The 27,633-nt window shown below is 38.5% G+C and overlaps 1 protein-coding gene across 12 annotated transcripts in view; it reads left to right on the top strand.

The window, feature by feature from the left end:
• Positions 1 to 5,455: 5,455 nt before the first annotated feature.
• The window catches only part of AIG1 (androgen induced 1), a 241,706-nt gene continuing 219,528 nt past the window's right edge, over positions 5,456 to 27,633 (top strand). For 5 of the 12 annotated variants that reach the window (XR_013441065.1, XM_036106686.2, XM_036106685.2 and 2 more), the window contains exon 1: positions 5,529 to 5,781. Coding sequence is in view for 10 of the 12 variants with exons in the window: in XM_036106686.2 (XP_035962579.1) it covers positions 5,641 to 5,781 (141 nt within the window). In the remaining 2 variants the exon portion in view is untranslated. Of the gene's footprint in view, positions 5,782 to 5,972; positions 6,280 to 27,633 lie in introns of those variants that run through there. The other 7 variants (XR_004921755.2, XM_036106692.2, XM_036106698.2 and 4 more) reach the window with 5 other exon arrangements.

Raw genomic sequence — 27,633 nt, 5'->3', positions numbered from 1 at the left:
CTGTGGCCATGTGGAAGAGTGCTGGCTAATGAGGCGAAGGTGGAATCGTGTGGCATCTTCTTCTATAAACCTTCCTTAAGGGACAGTGCGCACTGTACACAGGATGCTCTTTTCACCCATCTTCATATTTTCCTTCATCCTGCTTCAAGGAATAGAGTTGTCAATTACAGCCAAAGTAGCCTTAACTTTTATAGATGATGAGTAGTAGTGGGCGACAGTGTTGTTTTTTTGTTTTTTTGGACACCTTGGGTAAAATGTTAACATGGCACTCTTGCAAAATGATAATTCCAAAGTCCCTACCTACAACTGACTCTAGCACACAGATGTGTGTGCGTGTGTGTGTGTGTGTGTGTGTGTGTGTGTTTGGGCACTCAAATTTTTAAAATTTTGAATTGCAATGCATTTAGTTAGGCATTTACTATGGTTTTTAAAAGACCAAATTATGCACTATAACCTTTCAACTAGCTTTATTTAATTATGATACATGCCTGGCCTCTGAAGGATTTAAGCTTAAGACCACTGAGATATCTTTAAATATCTGCTTAATATTTATCTAGAATAGAGGCTGAAGGCTATGGGGAAGAAAGCCCCCCTTAGCTCTATGACACAGAATAATTGAGTTCTAGTTCCAAACTCCTATATATAGTTCATTCAGCAAACAAAAAGCTATGTAATTACCCTGATACCATCGGGGAGAAGAATTTTAGCAGTGATTTACTGTTATTCTAGATAGCTGTAGGTCTCTCTCCCCTGTCCCCCTATCCACCTAAGTTGGTTCTGAAAATATTTCTTCTAATAACACACAGTCCCCTCCCTGAGAATTCTGGTGAGTGAATACCCTTCAACTTGCCATACTTCCAGAGATATTTTAGCACCATTAAGAGACTGGCACCTCTAAGCCATCCGGCTCCATCCTGATGTTTCTAATATAGCACACTGGCGCTGTACCCAGAGAATAAGAACACTTCTGAAGAGCTAGTTTTGAGAAGGAAATAATGAGTATAATGAGTACATGTAGAATTTGAATCACCAGTAAGTCATCCATGTGAATTGTTCAGAGCAGGAAGACCACATCCTATGTCCTAAAGAGGGACTGGTTTTGTTTTTGTTTTTGTTTTTGTGTATTTATGTATGTATGCATATATTTTTATTAAATTTTTTAAAAGATTTATTTATTTATTTATTTATTTATTTATTTATTTATTTTAGAGAGAGAGCATGCACATGCATGCACATGGGAGTGGGGGTGGGGCAGAAGGGGAGAGAGGATCTTGAGCAGACTCCCTGCTGAGCGAGGAGCCCCACACGGGGCTTGATCCCACAATCCTGAGATCATGACCTGAGCCGAAATCAAGAGTCTGACGCCCAACTGACTGAGCCACCCCCGTGCCCCTGAAGAGGATTGTCAAAGTGGATTTATGCCAAGTCCTGCTGGACGTGCTGGATCTGGATCCATGCGCACAGAGCTCTGTCCCGAGCGGGAGGACTGTCATTGACACAAGCACCGGCAGACTTCAGGCAGTCAGGGGGATGTTTCAGGTCTGTATGTGATCTAGCCGGTGACTTGGGTGTAATCTCAATACTACTTTTTCTAAAGCTTTTCAGTGACTTTCCATAGGATCCCTGGTTTTTAGCAATCTCATAATTTAGTAGAGTTCTCTATAGCAAATACAGTCCATTTTTAAGTCTGTGAAAACTGCTGCAACCAGAAACATCGGCTGGTGCCTGCTTCTCAATTAGCCTGTAAATAACTACTCTTTCTGGTTTATAGCAAAAAACCTGACTGGTGAAATGCATTGGCATTGTGTTTCATAGCTAAGGGAATTTTAAAAATCTGTAATGAGCATCAATTGCTGGGAAAAAAAGAATGATTTTTACCCACTTCTTTTACTTCAATCTTAATCTTTCCCAACTGCCCTCTAGGGCAAAAGAGCTCTCTTTGGTACCTCAGTTCAGACAAACACGTGTAAAGAAACATATACATTAGATTATAAAAGGGTGGTTTCTTAAATGGTTTTAAGCTATAAATAATCCTTAAAAATGACTTTCTCAATTCAAAATGCAGACATTGCACTGTATTTATAATGACAAAAAAAAAATGGAAACAACCTAAATGTCCAAAACCAGAGAAAAGTTTAAGAAAAATATGATACGTTCATACTACGTCATGCTGTGCAATCATTAAGCATGATTTTATAGAGTTTTAAATAGTAAGAGAATATTCTTATTAAATAAAAGTGGGCTTGATGCAAATTGTTACACAGTATGTCACAAGTAGCTATGTATGTATTGTAAAGAGACTGTCTGGTATGTGCTGAAATGTTTGTAGTGTTTTCTCTGGTTGATGAGAGCAGGGGTGATTTTTTTTTTTAATTTTCCTTTTTTAATATCATACATATGCTACTTTTTTTTTTTTAAGATTTTATTTATTTGATAGAGATAGACACAGCGAGAGAAGAACACAAGCAAGGGGAGTGGGAGAGGGAAAAGCAGGCTTCCTGCTGAGCAGGGAGTCCGATGTGGGGCTCGATCCCAGGACCCCGATATCATGACCTGAGCAGAAGGCAGCCGCTTAACGACTGAGCCACCCAGGCGCCCCATACATATGCTACTTTTATAATAAGGAAAAAATAAACAACCCAAAGGTGTCTTTTCTACAATACTGAGGGGATTTTCCTTATGCTCAAGAAACATATCCCAATTTTTACACTTGTGGTGCAGACAAATGTGAAGGGGAATAAATGATTTGCTCAAATATATTGATATTGTTAGAAAATGCTTATCTAATCTAATGCAAATACAGAACCAAAGGAAATGCATAAACATTGACTATTATAAGGATATGCATATATACAATTCTTCCTCCTGAATTTTTAAGCACAGCTTATATAAAGTTGGCTCCTTGGAATACAACATAAGGGAGACACAGGGGTCCCTGTCGTTTCCAAGATTAGCAAGGATTATCATCACCAACATGTCAGACACCCTCTTCTTCAAAAAAAAAAGAAAGAAAAAAAGACAGAAAGAAAGAAAGAAGAAAGAAAGAAAGAAAGTCTGTAGCAGTTTTTAGAAGTTCTTAAGGAAGAGTATCTCCAGCCCATATAGTAGAGACTAAGAGTTAAGAGCTATTACAATAATCAAAGAACACTAAGGTAACTAGAAATTAAGATACGGTCTTGAAATCTTCCCTTAGAAAACATATTTTCATGAAATTCAACTGGATAAAGCTATTCTCCTCCATCACCACTAATTGTGTAGTAGAATGAAAAAGCTAAAAAAGTGACATGCAGGTATTTCTTCTATACAGTGGAAAACTGTATCTCTAATTCCAATACAGAATCATCAGGTAAATACTTATCAGTAAATAATGTATTATAGTTCATAAAAAGGAATTACCTCTACTGAGTGAAGTTTAAGGGGCAATATCCCATTGTATTACTTACACTGTAAAAACAATCTGTGTGTAAATTTTTCTCACAAAAAATACCTTTAAGACATAACTAAGATTATTAGTTAATGGCATAAAAAGCCAAAAGAACAACCTGGACATGCCAGTAAATAGTTAAGAAGAAGTTCCAAAAAATTGTTGACTGACATTCTCATAAAATATTTGAGTAAAGGTTTATGCAGATGCTTCATTAAAAACAAACCAACCAACCAACCCTCCAGGGCCACTTGGGTGACTCAGCTGGTTAAGCATCTGAGTCTTGATTTCTGCTCCTGTCAAGATTTTAGGGTTGTGAGATGGATGTGAGAAGGAGCCCCCCCATCAGACTCCACCCTGGGCCTGGAGCCTGCTTGAAATTCTCTCTCTCCCTCTACCTCTGACCTTCGGATATCCACCCCCTCTCCAAAACAAACAAACAAACAAAAAACAACTCCACAAAACCATTTAATGGTTATCAAATCCAAAATAACAAAAGCAAATGCATTAGAATGGGTTCAAACACTTAAATTTGAGTGCTATAATGATTTATTTAAAAAGAAACTGACCACAGACTAAAATCTTAAATGGCTTTATGAAAATGTTATATTTTGTAATGATGGCGATGAGAATCTTATCAATGGTTTTCTAAAATGTACGGTAGGAAGGGTATATCAAACTTTGAGACTATCATATAAACTTGTAAAACTTTATTAAGGACCTAGTAAGATCTTCAGTAGATCTACTTTTTAATTTTGCAATATTATGAACATGACAATTAAAAACACATAGACCCAATTTTTACATGGACGTAAAACTATAATTATTGATAATGAGCAGCTTATTCTAGTAGCATCTTGGAATTATCTTGATTTTTGTGACATCAATTTCTACTGACATAATTATAAGGCCAATAAAAAAAAAACCTAATGGGTTTCTCTATTTTGGTTTAGGGTTTGATTGGAAAATTTCAGGAAAACATTCATGAGTTGCTACTTTCTCTTTATCTCCAACACTCTGCTTTCCCTGCCCCCTTAGTCCACATTCACTGACTCAGAGACTATTTGGAGAGGACACCTGTTTTAAATGGATCCACAGGAAATACCTATGTTGTGTTTTCATACTCTGACCCTGCATCTGGTTGGCTGAAATGTGATCATGATTTAAAAAAAAAAAAAATGCTGCCCACAGACTGAGGCAACTTCACTGTGACAACATTTACTGGAAGGCAGAGGGAATCCAGTTTATTTTCCTTCCATTAAGCTCTGGTATTGTACGGTAGGAAAAAAATAAGTAAAAGGGCAATGTCAGTTTAACCCTCAAAAGATTAGTATTAAGTTACATGCCGGGTTTTGCTTCCAAACTCAGAACGATTTGTTTTGAAGCTGAACGCTCTCTTGAAGCAGAAACAGTTATCTGACACCCCTTTCTCTATAACTTTTTATTTATAAACCTCTTGTCCGAAGTTCATGGTCTGTCCTGTTGTATTACATACTGACATGCTATTTATCAATCTCCTGTGGAGGAGGAGCACGGGGCAGCCCATCCGCTGGAATAGAATTTATAAGGTAATTTCATAGTGATTAATAGTCTATCAGTAAAAATCCAGTTGCGTTCAAAATAGACACTCGGGAGCCCCCGGCGCGCGGGTTTACACCCCACGTGCAGGCTTCCACCGGTCCCTCCGCACGGAGCACCCGCCTTGGCCAGCAGGAACCACCTCCGCCGCAATCCCCCCGGCTGCGACGTTTGTCCCCACTGGGGTCCCCTCCGTCAGGGCAGGTTTCCCGCCCTCCCGCCGGCCCCGCGCTCCCTCTCTGCCCTGCAGATGCCACCCGCCGCGGCTCCGCAGCGCACCGCGCGCTTCGCCGGCAGTGCTCGCACTCGGAGGCCGCCCATCCACCCACAGCACGCCTAGGGGGCGCCCCGGCCGGGTCTCCCGGGGCCCCGCGAACGCAGGAGCAGAATGACGGAGATGACGAAAGAGCTGACGCCACGCCGCCCGGCCGCGGCCGCCGCTAGGGCCCGCCGACGCCGCCCCCGCCCGCGCAGGTCGCCGGGCGCTCGCGGTCGCCGGTTCCGCGGGACGCGCCCGCCGCAGACCCCGCCCCGCCCCGCCCCGCGGCCGGCCAGGGTTCTCCCGGCGCCCGCCCCCGCGCACCCTGCGCCTCCAGCCCTCGCTCCCCGCCTTCTAGGCTGCCAGGCCTTTCGCGAACATGGCGCTTGTGCCGTGCCAGGTGCTGCGGGTGGCGATCCTGCTGTCCTACTGCTCTATCCTGTGTAACTACAAGGCCATCGAAATGCCCTCGCATCAGACCTACGGCGGGAGCTGGAAATTCCTGACGTTCATTGATCTGGTAAGGCCTTCCGCTCCCCTCCCCCGTCCGCCCTGCACCCCGAGTCGGTGTGTGTGGGTGGGTGGGTGCGCGGGCACCTGCGCGCGCGCGCGCGCGCCTCCAGCCTCCACTGGTGTCCTCGCTCTTCCTCGGTGATTGCGTCTAAAGGCCTGGCTGCCTCCGTAGCCGCACCTCCGAACCACCCGTTACAGGGTAGGTGGGGCACGAATGGAGGTGGGCACAGCCAGGTGGTGGGCTATTTGGAGGAGAACACAGACCTGCTTCTAAGAGGTGACACGGAAAGAGTCTCAACTTAACAAATGGATCAGACGACCTTGATCGTGAGTGGCCTCAGACCCATGCGCCCTCAGCATGCTTTCCAGAGCACCCACCGTGGGATCAAGTTGCAGCAACTGAAGGAAACTGGGTATTGTCGAATTACTTGGAGCTTCTTCTGAAAGGACCAAAATCCTCGTAAAGAAGAGAAAGCGCCTAATAAAGTTGTCTTCTTTGCATCTGTTTTCTTGCCCATTGTCAGTAATTTACTTCTAACCTTTCTCCCAGAAATATTAGGGGAGAGGTTTTCAAAATACATTACCAGTATGTCTTTACACTCCTTATATTTCCACCTAAGAGTTTTCAGTAGTTTGCATAAGCAGCTCTGCTGGCACAACAGGATAGCCTTGGCAGTTGCAGTTGTTTTTGTTTTTTTTTAAAAAAGCTTATCTACTTCTGGCACTAAAAAAAGGCCAGAGCATCAAAATATGAGCATAAGGCCCAATGATGACATGGAGTGAAATCTAGGAGCTTAAGGGGGAAAGGTGACTAATTTAGACTGGGTGAAACACTCAACAATGACCAAATATGGGTGGAGGGTTAGAACCAAATCAAGGAGTTCCAAGGACTAGAGAAAATGTAGAAGCAAATCCTGGGACACCAGAACTACCCATCCAAGATTATACACAAGGTTGGCTGGCTGCATAAGCAAGATTATAATCTCTAATTGTTGACCCTCCGTTTTGATGAAGAGAACATGATATTTCCAAAGGCTTAGGATCCCTCAAAGAAATGTAGTCAGAGGGCTTTTTGTTTAGAAACACCACTTTATATTTGTTTCACGTTAGATACTTTCAAAGAAGAATTTAAGTGCTTTTTCTCAGCAGTTTCCAAACTATGTACATGCCTTTGGGCTCCAAGACTTCCCAGGGCATAGAAGTTTCAAGGGTTTCAATTTTCAGATCCTCAACTTCCATCTCTTTCTTGAAACCGATCTGCCTCTGAGCATGGATAATGCCTGCCAGTTCTTCCTTCTTCCTCATTCATCCAAGGGATGAGCACATGACAAGGCTCTGTGCTTTATTTATCTGTTCCTTTTAGCATTCAGAATACAGATTGTCATCAAGACTATCTTCACATTTGACTGAAAAAACGAAGTCAGACTTGTTTTGACAGAAAGTCTTATTGGGTTGATTGGCTTGGCAATGAGAATGGGCTCTGCCAATTAAATTATGTGATAGAGCAGACATTTTCCATAGATTGAATGAGTGAAATCTGCAGCCCTGAGGTTCTGATAAATATGTATTAGAGCATTCAAAATCATGTTCCTTTTTCAAGTGTTTAAACTTATGTTAAAAATGTTTAGATGTTATTTAAAAATATGTGCATAGATTTTCAGAATTCTTCTAGGGGCTATGCAAATAAAATTCCTCTTGGATCACTACCTTATCCCATTCCTTAATCAGAGCTCATTAAAGCTAGCCTGCTCCAGGGTCACCAAGGAGCAGTGCTGAGCTGAAGTATTGTTTGGAGACCCTACCAGAGCCATGGGAACCACGAATAGTTCTCAGAAGCACCTTCGTATTAGGTACAGTTTGGGGGGAGGGGCAAGGAAGGGGGTCAGCAGGTGAGAGGGGTAGAAATTGAGGGTATCAGTTAACCCGTGAGAGATGACTACTTCTCACATTCACATTGCTCACTGTGTGTTAAAAAACAAGGTTCTCAAGAAACAATATACTTCTCATAACCTTTGTATGACATGATACCACAGTAGAGCCAATCTGACTCTGCGGAAACTGCCATACAGTTTCTATCTTAGCACTTGATGACTGGACATGCCTGTTTTAAATATTTAATCACCACAAATATACTTTTATCTACTAGAATTCAGGCCATAAGTTCAAACTGGGTTCCGTTTGTTTCATATTTAGATTCGGTTTGTGTACGGCCTTCAGCCAGTTATTCAGACTTTTTACTTTCTGTGACTTCTGATTGAAATATAATAATTATCTTTAATCAAGAGTTCCTGTGAGAAAGTATGTCTAGACTATATTCATAAAAACATTCATGCAAAGTGTTATTCTTTTAATGATTAGAGAGATTTAGAGTCTTTAGAGCTTATGCATTGTACAGTTGTTGAAACCATCGCCTGCCCAGTCCTTAGTTATGGCATGAAAAAATTAGGCTACTAGAATTTACCTATTTGACTTTTCATTTTTTTCCATGTTTAAAACAAACTCTGAACTTTATTACTTAGTGCCTTGGACAGTTTTAATGATTCTAAGCTCATTAGAGCAATTTTAGAGGAGGCTTTAGCTTCTAAAACTTTAATGAGAAGGCCCTTTTTCTAGCCAACTTGGATTGCAGAGTCAGGACATTATCCTGGTGGCCACAGTCTGATTCCATGTTCCACCGCATCGTTTTACCAGAACCTAAGTCAGGGGTCTCAGGCTACATGTATCCGGGAGCCAGTGGTTCTGTGGCAGTGTCCATTCCGGCAATATCCATATCTCATTGAGTATTAGAGTCATCCCAATAGTGTCAGAGCTCATGGTGAAAAACTGAAACACAGGTTTTTGCTCTCAGTAATCTTACACTGTTCTTCCCGGAAGAACTTCTTTTCCTAGCATTGAAAAACTGTAAGAAAACTAAAGTGTTTCGAAAATTCAAGTTAGTAAATAGAAATGGAACCCTGTCTTGGTGTGGTAGGCAGACTAATGAGCCCTCATAGATGTCTGCATCTTAATCCTTAGAACCTGTGAGGGTGTTAGGTTACACGGCAAAGGAAATTAAGGTTGCTTGTCAGCTGACCTTAAAATAGGGAGGCTATCCCAGATTATCCATGTGGCCTGATGTAATCACAGAGGTTCCTAAAATGGAAGGAAGCAGAAGGGAAGAGTCCATTGGAAGAAGATGTGACTGTGGAAGAAAAGTCACAGAGAGACACAACATTGCTGGGTTGGAAGGTGGAGGAAGGAGCCAAGAGCCAAGGAATGTAGGAGGTGTGTAGAAGCCAGAAAGAACAGAAAATAAGTTCTTCTCTAGAGCCTTGAGAAGAAACGAAGTCCTGCTGACACCTCGATTTTAGCCCAGTGAGACCCATTTTGGACTTCTGACCTCCAGAACTATAAAATAATAAATTTGTGCTGTTTAAGACACTGAATTTATGGTAATTTGTTATAGCAGCAATAGAAAACTAGTACAGTTGGTTTTAAATCCTGTGACCCAGAAAAAAAACTTAAATGTTGTTGTACTTATGCAGTGACTCAGCTAGTTCTTTATGTATATTAGATAACTGGTTAATTTTAGCTTTAGCTTTAACCAAAATAAAGGTTTTTGTCTACTGCATCCATGACACTATGCAGAGGAGACAACAATGGGCACTATGAGAATCTATAAAAACTGAACAACATAGGAAAAACTAGGTCTTTTCTTTACTGTGAAGTATTTTAGAATCTATCGTTATGCAATAGGCCATGTCAGGAGAAGGAATACTCTCTTAACTAGAAATAAGCTAGAAAGACAGAAAATCTAAATGAACTAATGTTTAATATCTCCTTAGCCAGTATCACAGCTGATGAATTTTCTTGAAATGATGCAGATTCATTCACTTATTTGCTGATTAAAGGTTAATTCCCTAAGTTATACAGTAATTGCTCCCAAAGATAGTAAAAATGAAGGATGGGAATAAAACCAGAATAAATAAATTAAAAGAAAAAGGCATTTGTATGTTGAGACCTCAAAGTAGTGCTGGGTATAATAGGTGTTTAGTAAACATTTGAATAAATGGAAACTTTCCAAATATTCAATGAGTTTTCTTGTCCTATGCCCTCCTAAAATATTCAGAATAATAGGGATTTTTGAAACATACCAACCAAAATTTTCTTTAGATGTGTATGGTACAATATCTAACACATGAGTCAGAATCAACTTCTTTGAAAAACATGAGCTGGACAGTTGTTATATAAAAAATTAAATTAATACTGATACTGAATTTAAGACCTTTTGATTTTTAAAGATTGATACAGAAATAGGTTATCCCATTTGCTCTGATTTGGAGTGTTCACCATTGTGAGGGTTCTAGTGTCTTAGGGCTCCGTCCTATTCATTGTTTGTCTTGTACTGACTTTTCCTTCATGTGTGGGCAGAGCACTGTTTAGACCCCGCATCCTCCAAGTGTGGTCTGAGGGCCAATAGGAGTGACCTTATCTGGGAGCCTATTAGAACTGTGGAAACTCGGGCTCCACTCCAGACCTTCTGAACAGAATCCACACTTTTAGTAAGATTATTACATGACTGCTTGGCATGTTCTAGTTTGGTAAATGCTGGCCTAGGCCACACTGGTTTTGTTTTGTAACTTAACATGGAATAGCCTATAGGATGCAGCCTCAGTATTAATTCTGCCCACTATATTTAAAGCATATTTAAACATATTTTGAAACATATTTAAGGTGACTTTTACTGTGGCATAATTAAAAATGTGTTGTAAAAAATTACAACTTTAAAATAAAAGAGAGTTATATGTATTAGGCACCAGGGAGAGGTTATTTATTGCAATTGAAAAAGAAATTTAGCTCATCTTCAGGGCAACCAAGGCAAAAAAAGAATACATATTTGACTGCATTGTATTTAGCATTGGAATAAAGGAAGCGTAGCAATTTGTCAGGAAAAATAGAGTGGTTCTTTCCAGGCACTGACATTTCAAGGTTATTTATCTCTCAGACTGTCATATAAAGGACATTGGGTAACATCATAGATAATGCCTTTGATTGATTTTTAGCAGAATATATAGAAATATTCTTAAAACTGATGTTTCTTTCATCGTGGTTTTTATGAAAGCCAAAAACATGGTCTTATATTTTGACTGGGTGAAGGCATTTTTGTAAAGGCTTAAAGTAATATAATCTAGGTATTTATTTTTGTTATCTAAATCCTTATTGCAAAAGAATTTAAGAAAATCACAGAGGGAGCAAGATAAATAAGGGCTCAGATGTTGAAAAGCTTGGGGTGTTCAAAGAGCAGGAAATGGTCAAGTATACCTAGGGGATACTTTTTCTTTCTTTCTTTCTTTCTTTTTTTTTTTTTTTTTGCTTTTAGACATGCTAAGAATTTTTGACATTTTAAAAAAATGTTAAAAAGAATAAATTGCATAAGTATACTAACGAAAGCATTTAAGTTTGTCTTATATTTACTTATGTACTTGTAATAAAATATTCTTGACTCTAGTTCATGGCTTAATTTTAAATAGGAAATAAAATATCTTGAGAAGAGATTCTGTGTATCATTATGTAACTATGGTATTTCGTTTTGCCAGTCATATAAAGGCCAGTAGTTCATTGAGTACTCTGAACAAAATTAGGTGGGTTTTTTGTTTGTTTGTTTTGTTTTGTTTGGATATCATACAAAGAGGGTGAAACTGCACATTTTTTTTCCAGTAGAATTAGACTTGACCCTAAAATGTGCACATAAACTTTAAGGATGAAATAATGCTTTTTTCTAACCCAAGGGAAGAATTGTGAGTATAATACTTCACATAGAATCCTCTTCACCCTCTTTGAAAGTGTTTCTTTTGGATTAGACATAAAATAGGGGCCTGGTTTTGTCCGAGTGGGGGAAATAGTTGATGATATAATCACCCATTCCCTTTCTTAGTTGCAAATGTTATTGAAATTACAGAAAGTCATCTGACCACCAGTTGAGGTCACTTTTTTTCCCATCCCTGCCATCCTCCATGTCTGGTATAACATTTAGCAAAATTGGTAGCTGCTCTTGAGGGTTTTTATTTGTTTCTCTGTGTTCCCCTGAAATGTCATATGTTTCTATGGAAGTGTGAACAATAGTACAATTTTCCATATTGAATCAGATGTTCCTGTGATCCAAGCATATTTGGAAAAATCTTAATGCTTCAGATTCCATAACAACATAGCTTTCTTTTGTGTCTGGCAGCCTGTGGCTAGACAGTTAAAGGGCCCATTTCTCACCTGCAGGGTAGTCCTGCCAGGTATAGTGAGCACAGAGAACTCTTTGAATGTGAAAGAGCCCGTGATGGGATCCATTGTGGAGTGCAGCAAGATATGGAAGGTAGCTTTGATAAGCTAGATCAAGACATGCTAATCAAGAATAACCAGAGAAATTGCTTGAATTTGCAATGTGGCAAGAATTACTACCATTCTGAAGCTTGAGAAAATGGATGTGTTCATTTACAGGGCTTTGGAAACATGGAATTCTAAGAAAGTCAGTTAGACAATGGTCTAGCCCCTTCGTATTGTCTTATATTTAGACCTGTCAGGCTGTGTTATAATTTAAAATTTTAATATCAAAAACAACACATAGAATTATAGAAAATTTGTACAATACAGAAAGCCATAGGGAAGAAAGTATATTCCATTTTAATGATCCCTGATTTTCTGTGCACCTTAGTATTTTAGTGCTTCAAGATGGTATTTATTTATCTTTTTTAATTTTTTTTTAAAGATTTTATTTATTTATTTGACAGAGAGAGACACAGCAATAGAGGGAACACAAGCAGGGGGAGTGGGAGAGGGAGAAGCAGGCTTCCCACCAAGCAGGGAGCCCAATGCGGGGCTTGATCCAAGGACCCCAGGATCACGACCTGAGCCAAAGGCAGACGCTTAATGACTGAGCCACCCAGGCACCCCTATTTATTTTTATTTTTAAAAAGATTTATTTATTTGAGAGAGAAAAAGGACAAGCTGGGTAGGGGCGGAGGGAGAGGGAGAGGGAGAATCTCGAGCAGACTCCTTGCTGAGCACGGAGGCCGAGGCAGGGCTTGATCCTACAACCCCAAGATCATGACCTGAACTGAAACCAAGAGTTGGATGCCTAACCGACTGAACCACCCAGCCACCCCAAGATGGTATTTATTTCAGAGTTTTGTATATACACAGAAACATACATAGAGAATCAGACTGCAGAAATATATGTATATGTATATATGTGTATGCACATATATATAGTCAGATTAAACAAAAAATTACATTCTTTGCAAAAAATTATTTTTAAATTATAGAGAAAAATATTTATCACTCAGAGATACCAATGTTAGTATTTTGGTATTTGCCTTGAGCCATATATATTTTTTCCTTTAAAATATAAGTTCAGTGTATACATATGGTTTGTATGCATTTATTTTTTAAATTAACATACACCAAAATTCACTTTTTGGTGTACAGTTCAGTGATTTTTGACAGATGCATAAAATCATGTAGCCACCACGATCACATAAAAATATTCTTTTATGCTGACCCCTTACAGTTAAATCCTTCCCTGGAACCACAGATTTGTTCCCTATTCCTATAGTTTTACTTTTCTAGAAAATATATATAAGGCATACCATGGTAGCCTTTGAGTCTGGTGCTTTCCATTTAACACAATACATTTTAGATTCCTCCATGTTGTGTATATTGATGGTTTGTTCCATTTTATTGTTGAGTAATATTCCATGGTATTGATGTACCACTTTGTTAATCCATTCATAAGTTAATATGCATTTGAGTTTTTTCTAGTTTGAGGTGATTATGAAAAAAGCTGCTATAAACACTTACATACAAGTTTTTGTATGAACATGAGTTTTCAATTTTTTGAGTAGGTACCCAGGAGTGGAATTGTTTGGTTATATGGCAAGTATATGTTTGACTTGATAGAGACCACCAAACTATTTTCCAGAGTGGATGTGCCATGTTGCATTGCCATTAGCAATTCATGAGAGTTCCAGTTGCTCTGTGTCCTCATTAGTGTGTAGCATTGTCGGTCTTTCTTCTATTTTAATGATTCCAGCTCTTGTTTTTGGTTTTGGGGGTTGTTGTTGTTTTTTTTTTAATAAAGATTTTACTTATTTATTTGAGAGAGAGAGGGCACGAGGTGGGGTGAGGGGCAGAGGGAGAAGGAGAAGCAGACTCCCTGCTGAGCAGGGAGCCTAATGCAGGATTCGATCCCAGGACACCGGGATCATGACCTGAGCTGAAGGCAGACGCTTAACCGACTGAGCCATCCAGGTGCCCAAGATAAGTGTACTCTTGATCCTCTTTATATGTTTTCCTCATCCCCTGCCCCGCCTCCCCTCTAGAAACCACCAGTTTGTTCTCTATATTTAAGAGTATGTTTATCTCTTTTTTTTTTTTCTCGGTTTGTTCATTTGGTTCTTAAATTCCACGTACGAGTGAAATCATGTGGTTTTCGTCTTTTTCTGACTGACTTATTTCACTTAGCACAATACTGTCTAGGTCCATCCATGTTGTTACAAATGGCAAGTAAATCTTTTATATGTAATTGGCATTTTTATTGAGACAATTGTAGATTAATATCAGTTGTAAGAAATAACACAGAGAGATCTGTATAGGCTTTACTCAGTTTCCCCCAATAGTGACATCTTACACAACTGTAGTATATCACAACCAGGATATTGACATTTAAACAGTCAAGGTACGGAACCCCCTGCAAGGACCCCTCATGTAGCACTTTTATGGCCATACCCACTTTCTCCCTCTACCCATCCCTGATTGCTGGCAACCATTAATTTATTCCCTCTTTCTATGGTTTTGTCATTTCAAGAATCTTATATAAATGAAATGATGTACATATGACTTTTTAGAATTGGCTTTTTGACTCAGAATAATTCTCTGGAGATTCACCCAAGTTGTACATGTGTCAATAGTTTGTTCCTTTTTATTGCTGAATAGTATTTCATGGTGTGAGTGTATCACAGTTTAACTAGTCACCCATTAGAGGACATCTGGATTGTTTCCAGTTTTGAGCTATTGTGAATAAAGCTGCTATGAACATTCATGTACATATTTTTGTGTGAACATAAGTTTTTATTTCTCAGGCATAAATATTGAAGAATGCAGTTGCATTCTTTTCCGAGTTTTTAGTTGTAATTAGTGAGAGTGATAGGCTATAGTCAGTTTTCACCATCTTGGCTGACACCAGAAGTAGCTTACATATAATTTTAATATCTGTTCTTTTTCCACCTAGCATATTTTGTAAAGATTTGCCTCTGCCATTATACATTCTTCCATAATGTCATTTTTAATGACTGCATATTCCTTAATATAGATGCTTGTATTGATTGTCTTGTTGAACATATGAATAGATAAATCTTAACACACGTTTCTGATTATTTTCTTCGGATAAATTCTTAGAGGCAGAATTGCCATATTAAAGTCTTTGAGAGATTATCTTAACTTTAAATCAATCAATTTACACACTCGCCCATATTTGGAGTACTTATTTCTCTATAATCTAGCTTAACACTATGAATAGAAAAATACTTCCACTGATCACTCAAGGTCCTTAAACTTCACAATGTCCTGTCCAGGAGATGCCCTGCAAATATTTCCTCACATATCTCATAAATGTAAATGATTAGGTGTCTTTGACTCCATGTTTACAAAAACCAATGGTATTAGACAAAGTTCACTTGGGCTCATCAATATTTGAGCCAAGCATGAATCTTCAGTTGTCCAGAGCATCCTAATTAGAGTGGAATTGACATGGCTAAAGTGAGCAAGAATAATTTTCTGTGCACAATAATCTGGGTTTGCTTGTACATTCCATTCATCTTGCATTAAAATTGTACTTTAGCTGAGTCATCAGTGATTTGCAAGATCCAGTTTGAAAAGCCAACATCAAGAGTCTGAAGAAAGTGTGTTTGCTGTAACATTACACATCCTTCTCTTTGTAATTATACTGATACATCTTTGCTATTTTAAAAAAGACATACGAACGTTACAAATGCATATAGAATGCGGAAATACCCTCTTCTAACATATGAAGGCATGTGTTCTATACCAGAACTAATCACTTCTGTGTCAGCCTCTGTCTTGTCCAGAGAAGAAAGATGGCACTTAAATTGGGTAGTTTGAGTGAGTTTAGTGAAAGAATGATTTACAAGGGTGGGCAGGGCAGAGAGAAGGCACAAGCTACAATATAAAACGTGTAGGCTAGTAGTGGGGGCAAGCGATCCCTGCTAGGCCTGAGCAGTGACTTTTTGTGCTCATGTAGCATGGGGGGACCCTTCAGGAATTGAGTAAGTGAAACAAATACCCTCCACGTTTCCTTTTCTTCTTCTGTCTGATCTGCCAGTACTTCTCATTGTTTAAACCCTGTAAGAAGTCATAGGGTCAGAAGACCTCTTCATGCAGTGCACAGAGATCTACCAAAGTGAATATAGGAAAAATTATTGAATTTAAATCTCCTACCACAAATACATTCAAAAGTCTCTGGCTAATTTGCAATTATTTGTATATGATGAAAGAACATTTATGTTTCACAAGTTATTTATTTATAGTTGAATATATAAAATAATTTTTAACATGTAACTTTTACTAAAATATACTTTCAATTTATTGGAGATTATATACAACACATTATATACCTATTACATAAGGCTTTATAGTGTAAGGAGTGAGCACTTAGGTTCAGGAGTCAGACTGAATTTGAATCCCAGCCTTTTCATCTACCAGCTGTCTGACTTTGGGTAAATTTATTATCTTCTCTAAGGCCTGATTTTTTTCATTTGTTGAATGGGAATAATAATAGTATCTATCACATATAGTTGTGAGGATTAAATGAGATAATCGTATAATCCAATGCCTGGCATGTATCAAATACTTAATAAATGTTATCTGTTATTATTATAATTGTTACATATATACCTGTAATCAGAGACAAGAACCATGATTCAAGAGGACTCTGGTCATTTTAGGATGAAAGTAATTGTGTCACTAAGTATAGTGTTCAGAAAGGATAGAGAGTTCAATGATAAGTACACAGGCTCTGGAGTAAAATCTCTGCTTTGTGCCTTAGTTTCTTCATCTGAAAGTTGAGGATGACAGAAATACATTTGTGTGTGTGTGTGTGTGTGTGTGATGAACATTCACAGTAATGTCAAAAGTTTAGAATTTACAGCCAGATGTATTCTCCAGAATCTGAGAGAACAGTCCATGAAATCCAGGACTAGTGAAGTTGTTTTCAAATATGTAATTGATAGCCCCCCATATCTCCTGGTCTAAAAGCTGAGATGATCTTGGGGCGCCTAGATGACTCACTCAGTTGAGCATCCAGTTTCGGCTCAGATCATGATTTCAGAGTTGGGGGATCGAGCCCCTCCCCAGGCTCCATGCTTAGTGGAGTCTGCTGGAGATTCTCTCCCTCTCCCTCTGCCCCTTCCCTGGCTTACGTACTCACGTGCATGTGCTCTCTCTCTAAAATAAATAAATAAATTGTAAAAAAAAAAAAAAAAAAACCAAAAAACAAAAACAGATAATGGTTCTGAAGCTCTTTTCTTATTTCTGATTCAAGGATAAAGTATCTGGAAACACTTATTTTTTATTCCACGGGGTAGATCTGGAAGGCAGCCAAAGTGTTGTCTGACTGGTTTCTGTAAAACCCAGAAAACAAGAGGGCAGGAAGGAAGTAGGAAGAAGACCCACAGAAGTGTATTGCATTCTGGAAGATATCTTATATACAAACTCCTGCTAATAAGAGACCTGTCAGTAGTACTGTACTCTGGGATTCAGAGTTTCTTTTTCATGTGCTCCATTACTTGAGTGTGACAGAGACCAACCTATAAGTCGGGGGAAATGCCTTCTCAATAGAGAGGAGGTTATTTACATGGAAGCTTTCAAAATTCTACACAGACCTAATAAGACCAAATATTTAGTAGCAGAGATATACTTTGAGAACGTGATAATGTTTTATAACTGGTAACTGTAAGTACAGTGCTGAGCAGTGTTGGTTTTTGCTGCTTCCAATGCAATTTACGTGGATGAATATAAATTATTATGCCTAAACTGGCTAAATTATCTTTTCTGAACCATTACAATGCTTTTATCATTAGTCAGCCTCAATGATCAGTTCTAGTCTTATTTAGGCCTATCTTGAACGAAAATGACTAAGATATTGTAAAGACCTCATCCAATCAGACTGCTCCCCTCTTTGCTCTTAAACTGTGATTTCAAATAACATAAAATACCTCACAGTATGAATTTCCTTGTATTAAGATTTCATTTATGTTTATGCTACCAGAGTGCTATGCTGATATGGTCAATCCATACTACATGACAATAACTGATAAGCAGTTTTCTTAATGTCTTCTCTATCTTTGAAAAAATAAGTTCAAAAAAGAAAAAAGATATCTTTCAATCGAAACGTGGATGTCTATCGAATATAAGTTAGAAGTAAATAGGAACATATCATAGGGACTGTAATATAATTGGCAATTGCTTTATCTCTACTTTACATTTTTACTGGAGGGCAATCGAGCATCATAATTTAAAATGAACATTTTCTAATGATATTTAAGCTTTTTCCATATATTAACATCAGTTAAACTCATAATTTGACTGTACTCAACATATCTGAGCCAATTTGTGTGTGCCACAGAAAGCCATTATGATGTGACCTAATTTGACATTTAAAAAATTGCCATTAGTGACCTTTGGCACAAATAGAAAGGGAGCAGCACTGTACCAGAAGATCTAAATCATAAAGGAAAATAAGATTTTTTTTCCTAGAAGAATGCCTGTTGATGAAATCTTCCTTGCTTTTTACTGAAATGGGGCTTGCTGTGTTATTTTGTAGTGGGAGATTTGCTCAAATATCCTGCTGCAGCATCTTTCCCAGTCCTATGTCCCCTCATTTTTTTAGCATAAGTTCTGTGATCTGATATTATAAACAAACCCTCAAAATCATCAACTACAGTATCCCTTTTTGCCTTTAATCTTATTTATCTAGAATATATGTAATTCTGATTAAACCCTCCCACCTCCTATTTTACCTCAGTGTTTTCTATCTCAGTAAATAGCACCATCATCTAGGACTGTGGTGTTGGACACATCCAGAGTGCATTGTTTGTATGGGTTAATTGAATTTTGATTTGTATTTTCTGTGGGTTTTCCCAAAGGACATCTCATTTATTCAAAATGGACTTGAAAATGTAAACAATTTGGCAACCATATCTGGCTCTTGAAATTTTCAACCTACCTGGGCAGCTACTATAGTGATTATGTGATGAAAATGATCAACTAATATCCTTTGTGTGAGAAATTGTGAAAATCAGAGCATAAGTTTCATATTCACCAAAGTAGCTAATACCAAAAAAAAAAAAATCCTCCAACCAGTTTTAAGTCTTGGATAAATTTTATCAAAAGGTTTTTGATTTTTTAAAAAAAAGCATTTTTTACCTACCATTTGGGGGGTAACCACACATTTTTTTATTCTGCTAAAGATGTCCATATTTGTTTTTGAATTAGAAAGTGGTAATATTATGTAGGAAAATTTAAAGAATTGACCAAAAAGTGCCACTGGAACTAATAAGTGATTATAGCAAGATTGCAGGATACGCTTACTTTCCTATATGCCAGTAAAGAACAAATGGAATTGGAAATTAAAAACACATACCAGGGGTGCCTGGGTGGCTCAGTCATTAAGCGTCTGCCTTCAGCTCAGGTCATGATCCCAGGGTCCTGGGATCAAGCCCCGCATTGGGCTCCCTGCTCCAAGGGAAGCCTGCTTCTCCCTCTCCCACTCCGCCTGCTTGTGTTCCCTCTCTCGCTGTCTCTCTGTCAAATAAATAAATAAAATCTTTAAAAAACAAACAAACAAACAAAAAACAAAAAAAACCCCACAATACCATTTACATTAGAACCCCCAAGAATGAAATACTTAGGTATAAACCTAACATAATAAGTACAGGAAAACTACAAATCTCTGATGAGCAAAACCAAAGAAGAACTGAATAAATGGAGAGATATTCTATATTTAAAAATAGAAAGGCTCAATACTGTCGAGATGTCAGTTCTTCCTCACTTGGTCTTTAGATTCAATCTTATCCCAATCAGAAACCTAGCAAGTTATTTTGTGGGAATCAACACACTGATTCTAAAGTTCATATGGAGAGGCAAAAGATCCAGAGTAGCCAACAGAGACTGAAGGACTGATACTATTGATACTCTTCAAGACTTACTACAGCCTGTGTGGTATTGGCAAAAGAATAGATAAATGGATTGATGTAACAGAATAGGAGACACTGGCAATAGACCCAAGCAAATTCAGACAACTGATCTTTGACAAAGGAGCAAAGACAGTCTTTGCTGGAGCTGGACATCCACAGGCAAAAATGAATCTAGACACAGACGTTACACCCTTAACAAAAATTAACTCAAGATGGATCAAGACTTAAATGTAAAATGCCAAACTATAAAACTCCTAGAAGATAATATAGGAGAAAACCTAGATGACTTTGGGTATGGTGATGACTTTAGATTCTACACCAAAGGTATGATCCATGAAAGAAATCATTGATAAGCTGGACTGCATTAAAATGAAAAACTTCTGCTCCGCAAAAGATAAGAAAAAAGAGGAGACAAGCCACAGAAAGGGAGAAAATATTTGCAAAAGGCATGTCTGATAAATCACTGCTATCCAAAATGTACAAAGAACTCTTAAACCTCAACAGTAAGAAAACAATCCGATTAAAAAATAGGCGAAAGTCCTTAACAGACACCTCACCAAAGAAAATATGCAGATGGCAAATAAGCATATGAAAAGACTCCCCACATCATATATCATCAGGGAAATAAAAATCAAAACAACAGTGAGCTACCACTACATGCCTACTAGCATGGCCAAAATCTGGAACACTGACAACACCAAATGCTGGCAAGGATGTGGAGAAACAGGAACTCTCATTCATTGCTGGAAAAGGTGAGGCCACTTTGGAAGAGAGTTTGGCTGTTTCTTACAAAACTAAATATGCTCATACCATATGATCCAGCAGTCGTGCTCCTTGGTATTTCCCAAAGTCATTGAAAACTTATGTCCACAAAAGAACCTGCACATGGATATTTATAGTGGCTTTATTTATAATTGCCAAAACTTGGAAACAACGAAGATGTCCTTCAGTAGGTGAATGAATAAATAAACCATGGTACATCAGACAGTGGAATATAATTCACCACTAAAAAAAATAGCTATCAAGCCATGAAGACATGAGGAATTTTAAATGCATATTATTATTTTTTAAAGATTTTATTTATTTACTTGACAGAGACACAGCGAGAGAGGGAACACAAGCAGGGGGAGTGGGAGAGGAAGAAGCAGGCTTCCTGCCCAGGAGGGAGCCCGATGCGGGGCTCGATCCCAGGACCCTTGGATCATGACCTGAGCCGAAGGCAGATGCTTAATGACTGAGCCACCCAGGCACCTCTAAATGCATATTATTAAATGAAAGAAGCCAATCAGAAAGGGCTGCATACGGTATGACTCCAACATATGACATTCTGGAAAAGGTAAAACTATAGATACAATAAAAACATCATTGGTTGCCGGGAGTTGGTAGGAGGAGGGATGAATAGGCAAAGCATAGAGGACTTTTAGGGCAGTGAAAATACTCTGTGTGATACCATAATAGTAGATATATGTCATTATACATCTGTTCAGACCAATAGAATATACAATACCAAGAGTGAACTCTAAGGTACGTTATGGACTTTGGGTGATGATGACATGTCAATGTAGGTTCATCGATTGTAACAAATGCACTGCTCTGGCAGGGGGATGTTGATGGAGGAGGCTGTGAAGAAGGGGCAGGAGTGTATGGGAAATCTCTGTGCCATCCCTCGATTTTGCTGTGAACCTAAAACTGCTTTTGAAAGTCTTACTTTTTTGGGGGGACCTGGGTGGCTCAGTTGATTAAGTGTCCAACTTGATTTTGGTTCAGGTCATGATCTCAGGGTCTCAGCATGGAGTCGGCTTGAGATTCTCTCCCTCTGCTCCTCTCCCCACTTGCACTCTCTCTCTCTCTCTAAGATAAATAAATAAAATAAATCTAAAAAAAAGGTCTTACTTTTGAAAAAAATAAATATGAAATATCAAAGCAAAAATGCATCATTAGCTCTTTTTATATGGTGCTGCTCCGGAAGAAAACTTCACAAGCCTTTTAGCCAGTAATATTGCAAAGATCAAAGAGGCTTTCAAAGGGATGTCAAACTAACAATAAATATCGGTACTCTCTCTGCATTAGCCAGGCTTGCTATGCTCTACTGCACAGAGTACTCCACATTCTAAACAAGACAAAAACTTTTCAAAGTCGGTCATGAGACAAATGATAAACATAAAACAGTATAATAGATTGGTGCACAAGTTATTAGGTATAATTATAAAATTGAGCTTATTACTACTGTTCCTTTCCATATCATGTTCCTTTCCCATCCCATATTTCTGCCTTCTACCTAGAGCTAGCTGCCATCCTGATTTTTGTGTTTATCATTCCCCTTTTTAAAAAAATAGCATGAACTACTAAGCAATATATTGTGTTGGTTAGTTTTGGTTAGGGCCTTTATGAAAATAGTATCATTATGGAAGCTTTCTTTGTCCAAACAGAAATAGCATGTCTAAGGAGGGTGAATCTGACAGTACAATGAGCCATTGTGATACTGTTTACATGCCTGTGTTTTATATTGCCCTGAGTGCTGTGTAATTTGGTCTTGCCACTGATTAGACAATTAGGAATTGGAAGGGTGATATGTAAATGTTACTGTCTAACTGACAGAATGATTTATTAGAAATGTGTATTTGTGGAAATCACCTGCTCTGTTGTTTGGGAGGCCCGCTGCCAAACCAAAACATGTGTGTTAATGGCAGACCTGTGGTCAGCTTTTTAAGAGAATTCAGCCCAAGTTGAATTCCATTCAAGTACAGTTGTGTTTGTTTGCCGGTGGTGTCAATATTGATTTTAAAATGTATTTACCTTTTTTAATAGCTTCAGTCAGCATTGTTGAAACTTTCAACACACATGGATATATCTCATGTGCCCTGATGCCACCCCCTGACTACACGAGCTTAGTTTTTGTCTCTGCTTACGCTAGTATTTTCTATTCTTCCAATATCAACTGCCAAGTGGATCCTCTGAACCGTAAGATTTACGTGAGGAGGCCTTCCCTTTGGTCTTAGAGAACTCCAAGTACTACTCATTGCCCCAGGTTATTTACTTCGGTCTCAGAGATGGTTGGGGTTTGTTTTCATTAAAATTATTCTTTTGACTTCAGCATTTTGTCTCAATATGATTTGGATAGAAAATGCTATCAATTATTTTTATAAGGAAAGCAGAAACAGAAGAAACTGACATTTGGCCATAACTTTAATCTACAAAATAAAAAAGCATTCATTTACTTTAGGAAATAATAGGAGTCCATATTAATGAAACTGTGTTAGTTAAAGCTACCTAATTTTAAAGGTGCTCTCTTAATATTCTGATCTATCTTTATTCCCTTTGTTTTAAAAGGCAAGTGAGATAATACACACACACACACACACCCCATGAAGATTTTATAAGATGCTAGTGGAGACTAGAACAACGTAGTCATACTTAAAGTTTATTGCCTTAAATAATTAGTTCAAGCTCACTGTTAAAAAAGTTTGAATTTTATTTTGTATCATCTTTTATGCATATCTGAGAAGCTTTGATTTTTCTTATGAACTCTTTTTACTTATACTTATGTTAAACTGCTTTGAGTAGCAGGTATAGGTAAGTTGATAAAAATGAGATGTCACATTGCTGGCTTTTATTCTTTAAATTTCTATTTTAGGGGAGTAAGGTGAAAAAATGTGATAGTGAGATGGCACTTGCAGAGGGATCTGGGAGATCACTGAACCCGATGATCAAAATAATCCTGGAGAAAACATTCCATCAGTTAAAGTACAAGTAGCCTGAAAGAGTGGTACATATCAATTATTCACACCACTGTGTGAATTACTCTAATTAGGTAATCACATTGTTTGCCTTCCACCATCTTAGCCTAATTTCTGGGGAATTATTGGTTAGAAGAAAGAGGATTGAGTTGGAAGGGTGGGGAGAGGAAGATCATGCTTAAGGGAATGAATTCCTTCTAGAATAGAGCTTGGAGCAGGTACAGATCTGCAGAGGCTGGAGACTGGTGGAGGACAGCATGAGGGGTAAGGCCCTGAAAATTGGAAAGATGGAGTCCAGAAAGGCTTGTCAGGTGTAATCACCATAGAAACCATCTACTGTGACTCCTGAGTTAACGTCTGAGCAAACATTTTCAGTCAGAAGAATGACTTAAAACATCCAGGAGATGTTCCATGGAAATGTCATCCTTTCAGGACTCCAGGTGTTTTTTAAAGACGGTAGACACAACACACTCAATGGGAGATTGTGTTAGTTTTTCATTGTTGCATTCATTTTAACATTCTGAACCCTGAATATAAGTGTCCTAGATAAAATAACAATGGCTGATAATATTTTTCATCACCATCATACACCTTTATTTTTTATTCTAGTTAAGAGATATCTGACTTAATAAAATACAAGGGTTAGTTACAAGCATATGAGACAGATGTAGACATGTCAAAGTAGTCATTTAGTTTTTCATCAAAGCCAAAACTAAAGAAAGGAAAAAACAAAATAAAACTCCATTCATCGGATTGCCATGTTATTTTATATATATTATGCCAGAGTCCTGAAAATTTGTGTATACATTAGGCACAAATATCTAGCATACATATGTGTCTTAGGCCATTATCAGTGAATCTATTCTTTTGGAAAGTGTCACTGGATTATATGTTTAAAATCAACATGAAGGCAATGAAAAATAGCCAGTTTTATTAGTTGACTTGTTTACTCAACACTTTCTGAATATCTACTATGTACCACTGTGCTAGATTATGGTAATACAGTGACAAGTAATATACAGTCCTGCCTTCAAAAATGTTGCAGTCTAAGGAGGGTGTCAGGCTCAAACACTCACAAAACAATGTGGAAGTATAGGGAGAGAAACATACCAGATCTTATGAGTGATTCTAAAGTCTACTCCTAACCATCATTGTTGGATTCTAAGGTAACATTGATTAGCTACATTAAGTCCACCCACATAAATAACCACACTGCTTGGTAGAATCTATATATCCATTCTGCCTTTGCCTGGTGAAGTATATGGCTTTATTTAGAAATCCACTGTTTTAGCTCATTGAGGTTTCATTTATAGCATTGACAGGGCAGATGTGATAAATATAGATGTTTTCTAAATTGAGCTACTGAATGTCCTTTTTCCTGATAAGTTCTAACCCAAAACTGTTCACTAAAGGAGAATTACTAGGACCTTGGAAGAGGTTTGGTCACTAGCCAGGATTCTTATGAGTGAAAAATACTTGCCCATCAAAATATTTTTGCCTTGATTTTATGCCCTAAATGGAAGGATTTGACAATATTTCTGATTTGCCGCAGCAGCTGCTGCTGGGAATGCTGGGGATGATGGAAGGAGATTTCTGTTTTTATTTTGATCAACCCCAGAGGTGTTCCCCAGAAGCCATGTGATATGTGAATGAAGAGCTAAGAGTCGGTCTATGCTGGTTTCTGAGAATCCTCTTCGTTACCTTTCTAGTGCCTCCTTAGGATGACTTTTTTTTTTTTTTTTTAAGGGTTTTACAGTTTATCATTCAATACCATGGAAACAATGAGGCATTAAAATAAAAAAAAATAGAAACATTGAAAAGTTGAAATGCTTACAGCCCTATTTATAAAGGCCTTAGCCTTATATTCCTCTAATCCCTTCACAGTAGTAAGTGAAGGACTCCAGCCTTTCTTTTAATTCTGAGGTGGTGCTTCCATCTGACCTGATTTTAGTGGAAAGATTCTTTTCTTCATGAGGACCCCTCTTTCCATCCCGAGGATGCCATCTGTGCAGAAGGATAGTGGTCCTTTGTCTCAATGGGGTACTTTGTAGTTCTAAAGACCTCTGAATATATATATATATATATATGACATTTGGTTCACTAAAGACTTTTTAGCCTTTCCCAGGTGTGAGCTCTTCTGTTTTTGTTTTTGTTTTTCAGTGCTGAATGAAAGAAACCTCAGAAGCCATAGAATATCCTGCTATATCCCAGAGCTGTAACTACTGAGCTTAGAACTAAACCCCAGAAATGGGGATGTCTGTTCTGGGCAGAAAATGGCATACTAGCAATTTAGCTCAGCGAAGATAGGATTCTCGTTGTGCCTCTCAGCTCATTGCCACATTTCTATATTTTTACTAAATTTTGTTTAAAAATCAGAGCAACATGGCACAGGCCAATGAGAACATAGTAGAATACTGAGAACGTGGTCGAGCTAGGGGAATATAAGTGGTTAAGGAAGCATCCCAGGCCAAGAAAGCCAGATAAACCAAAGGAATTTGACCAAAGAGAGAAGATGCAAGACAACATTAAGAGTTGGAGCTGTGTGAGGGGAGAAGGCAGAGCCCCACATGGCATTTGGAAGGGGGAGGTGTGAGGAATCTTTAAAATGAGGCTGCTGATGAACCCACAAGGGGTGAGCAAACAGAACAATGACCTTCAGGGAGAAAAATCAGGAAGTTCAGGAATCTGTTGTGTATTGTAATTTTAATAGAACATACATCCTTGAGTCTAAAATGTTTTCCTAGGAGTATGATCGCTGGAATGCTTCCTCAAGTTGACTATAAACACCCTGAAGTGTAGATTTTACTGAGAAAAAAGTGTCAAATGATATCAATATTTTTCCCACAGCTCCAGAAAAAAAATGTGTCCACAAGCAAAATTCTATCCTTGAATTGGCAACACAAGTGAAATGGTTCATTTTCTGTAGGGGAATGTATTAGTGACTTCTCTGATGTGTTTTTTTGAAATTTCAGTAGTCTGGGTTCTGACGTAGGGCTTTGCTTTGGAAGTTAGGGAGAAGGCACGGACCTTCCCACAGCTGTCTGCTCACTCAGTTATAGCAGCTCGCATTCACCGAGATTCTGGCTCTGCGGCCGCCAACCTCCAGACGGGGCAGTTGGTAGGAATAGGGGGTGAACTTGTGGAAACATGTGGTAGGATTGGAGGCCATTATGGATATGGTGGCTTTTCTATAAGGATTCCTCAAAGTCTTGTGAGCTTGCATGTCTTTCTTTCTACATTGTTATGGATTGAATTGTGCCCCCCCCCAAATTCCTATATCAATCCTAACTCCTGATGCCTCAGAATGAACTTTATTTAGAAATAAGGTAGTTGCCGGTCATAACGGCATAGAGTCGGCCCCTAATTCAACATGACTGGTGTCCTTATAAAAAGGGGAAATTGGCACACACACACCCAGGGAGAACACCACGTGGACATGAAGGCAGAGATTGAGTGATGCTTCCACAAGCCAAGGAGCGCCAAGGATTGCCAAGAAAGCAGCAGAAGCTAGGGGAGAGGCATGGTACAGATTTCTTCCCACAACCCTCAGAAGAAACCAATCTCTCAACAGCTTGATCTCAGACTTCTAGCTTCCAGAACTGTGAGAGGATCTATTTCCTTTGTTTAAGCCGTTCCGTTTGTGGTACTGGAAAATGAATAGGTATATTATCTGTGCTTCTTGCCTCCAATTCAGTCTGCAGTCACTGAGGTCAGAGACTACATTCTGGGCATATCCAAATCCTCATCACATAGAACAGTCTCTAGCACACTTAGGGGGACCCCCAAATATTTAAGGAATAAATAAATAAATCTATTGGTTTCTACCAAAAAAAATATTTGGATGTCTCTCAAGTAGGAGAGCATATATTCTGTTCTCCCAGTTCT

Source organism: Halichoerus grypus, chromosome 9 (assembly GCF_964656455.1).
Source record: "Halichoerus grypus chromosome 9, mHalGry1.hap1.1, whole genome shotgun sequence".
Classification (NCBI taxonomy): domain Eukaryota; kingdom Metazoa; phylum Chordata; class Mammalia; order Carnivora; family Phocidae; genus Halichoerus; species Halichoerus grypus.
The sequence above is the reverse complement of the archived record's forward strand: the minus strand, read 5'-3'. Positions and strand labels throughout refer to the sequence as shown.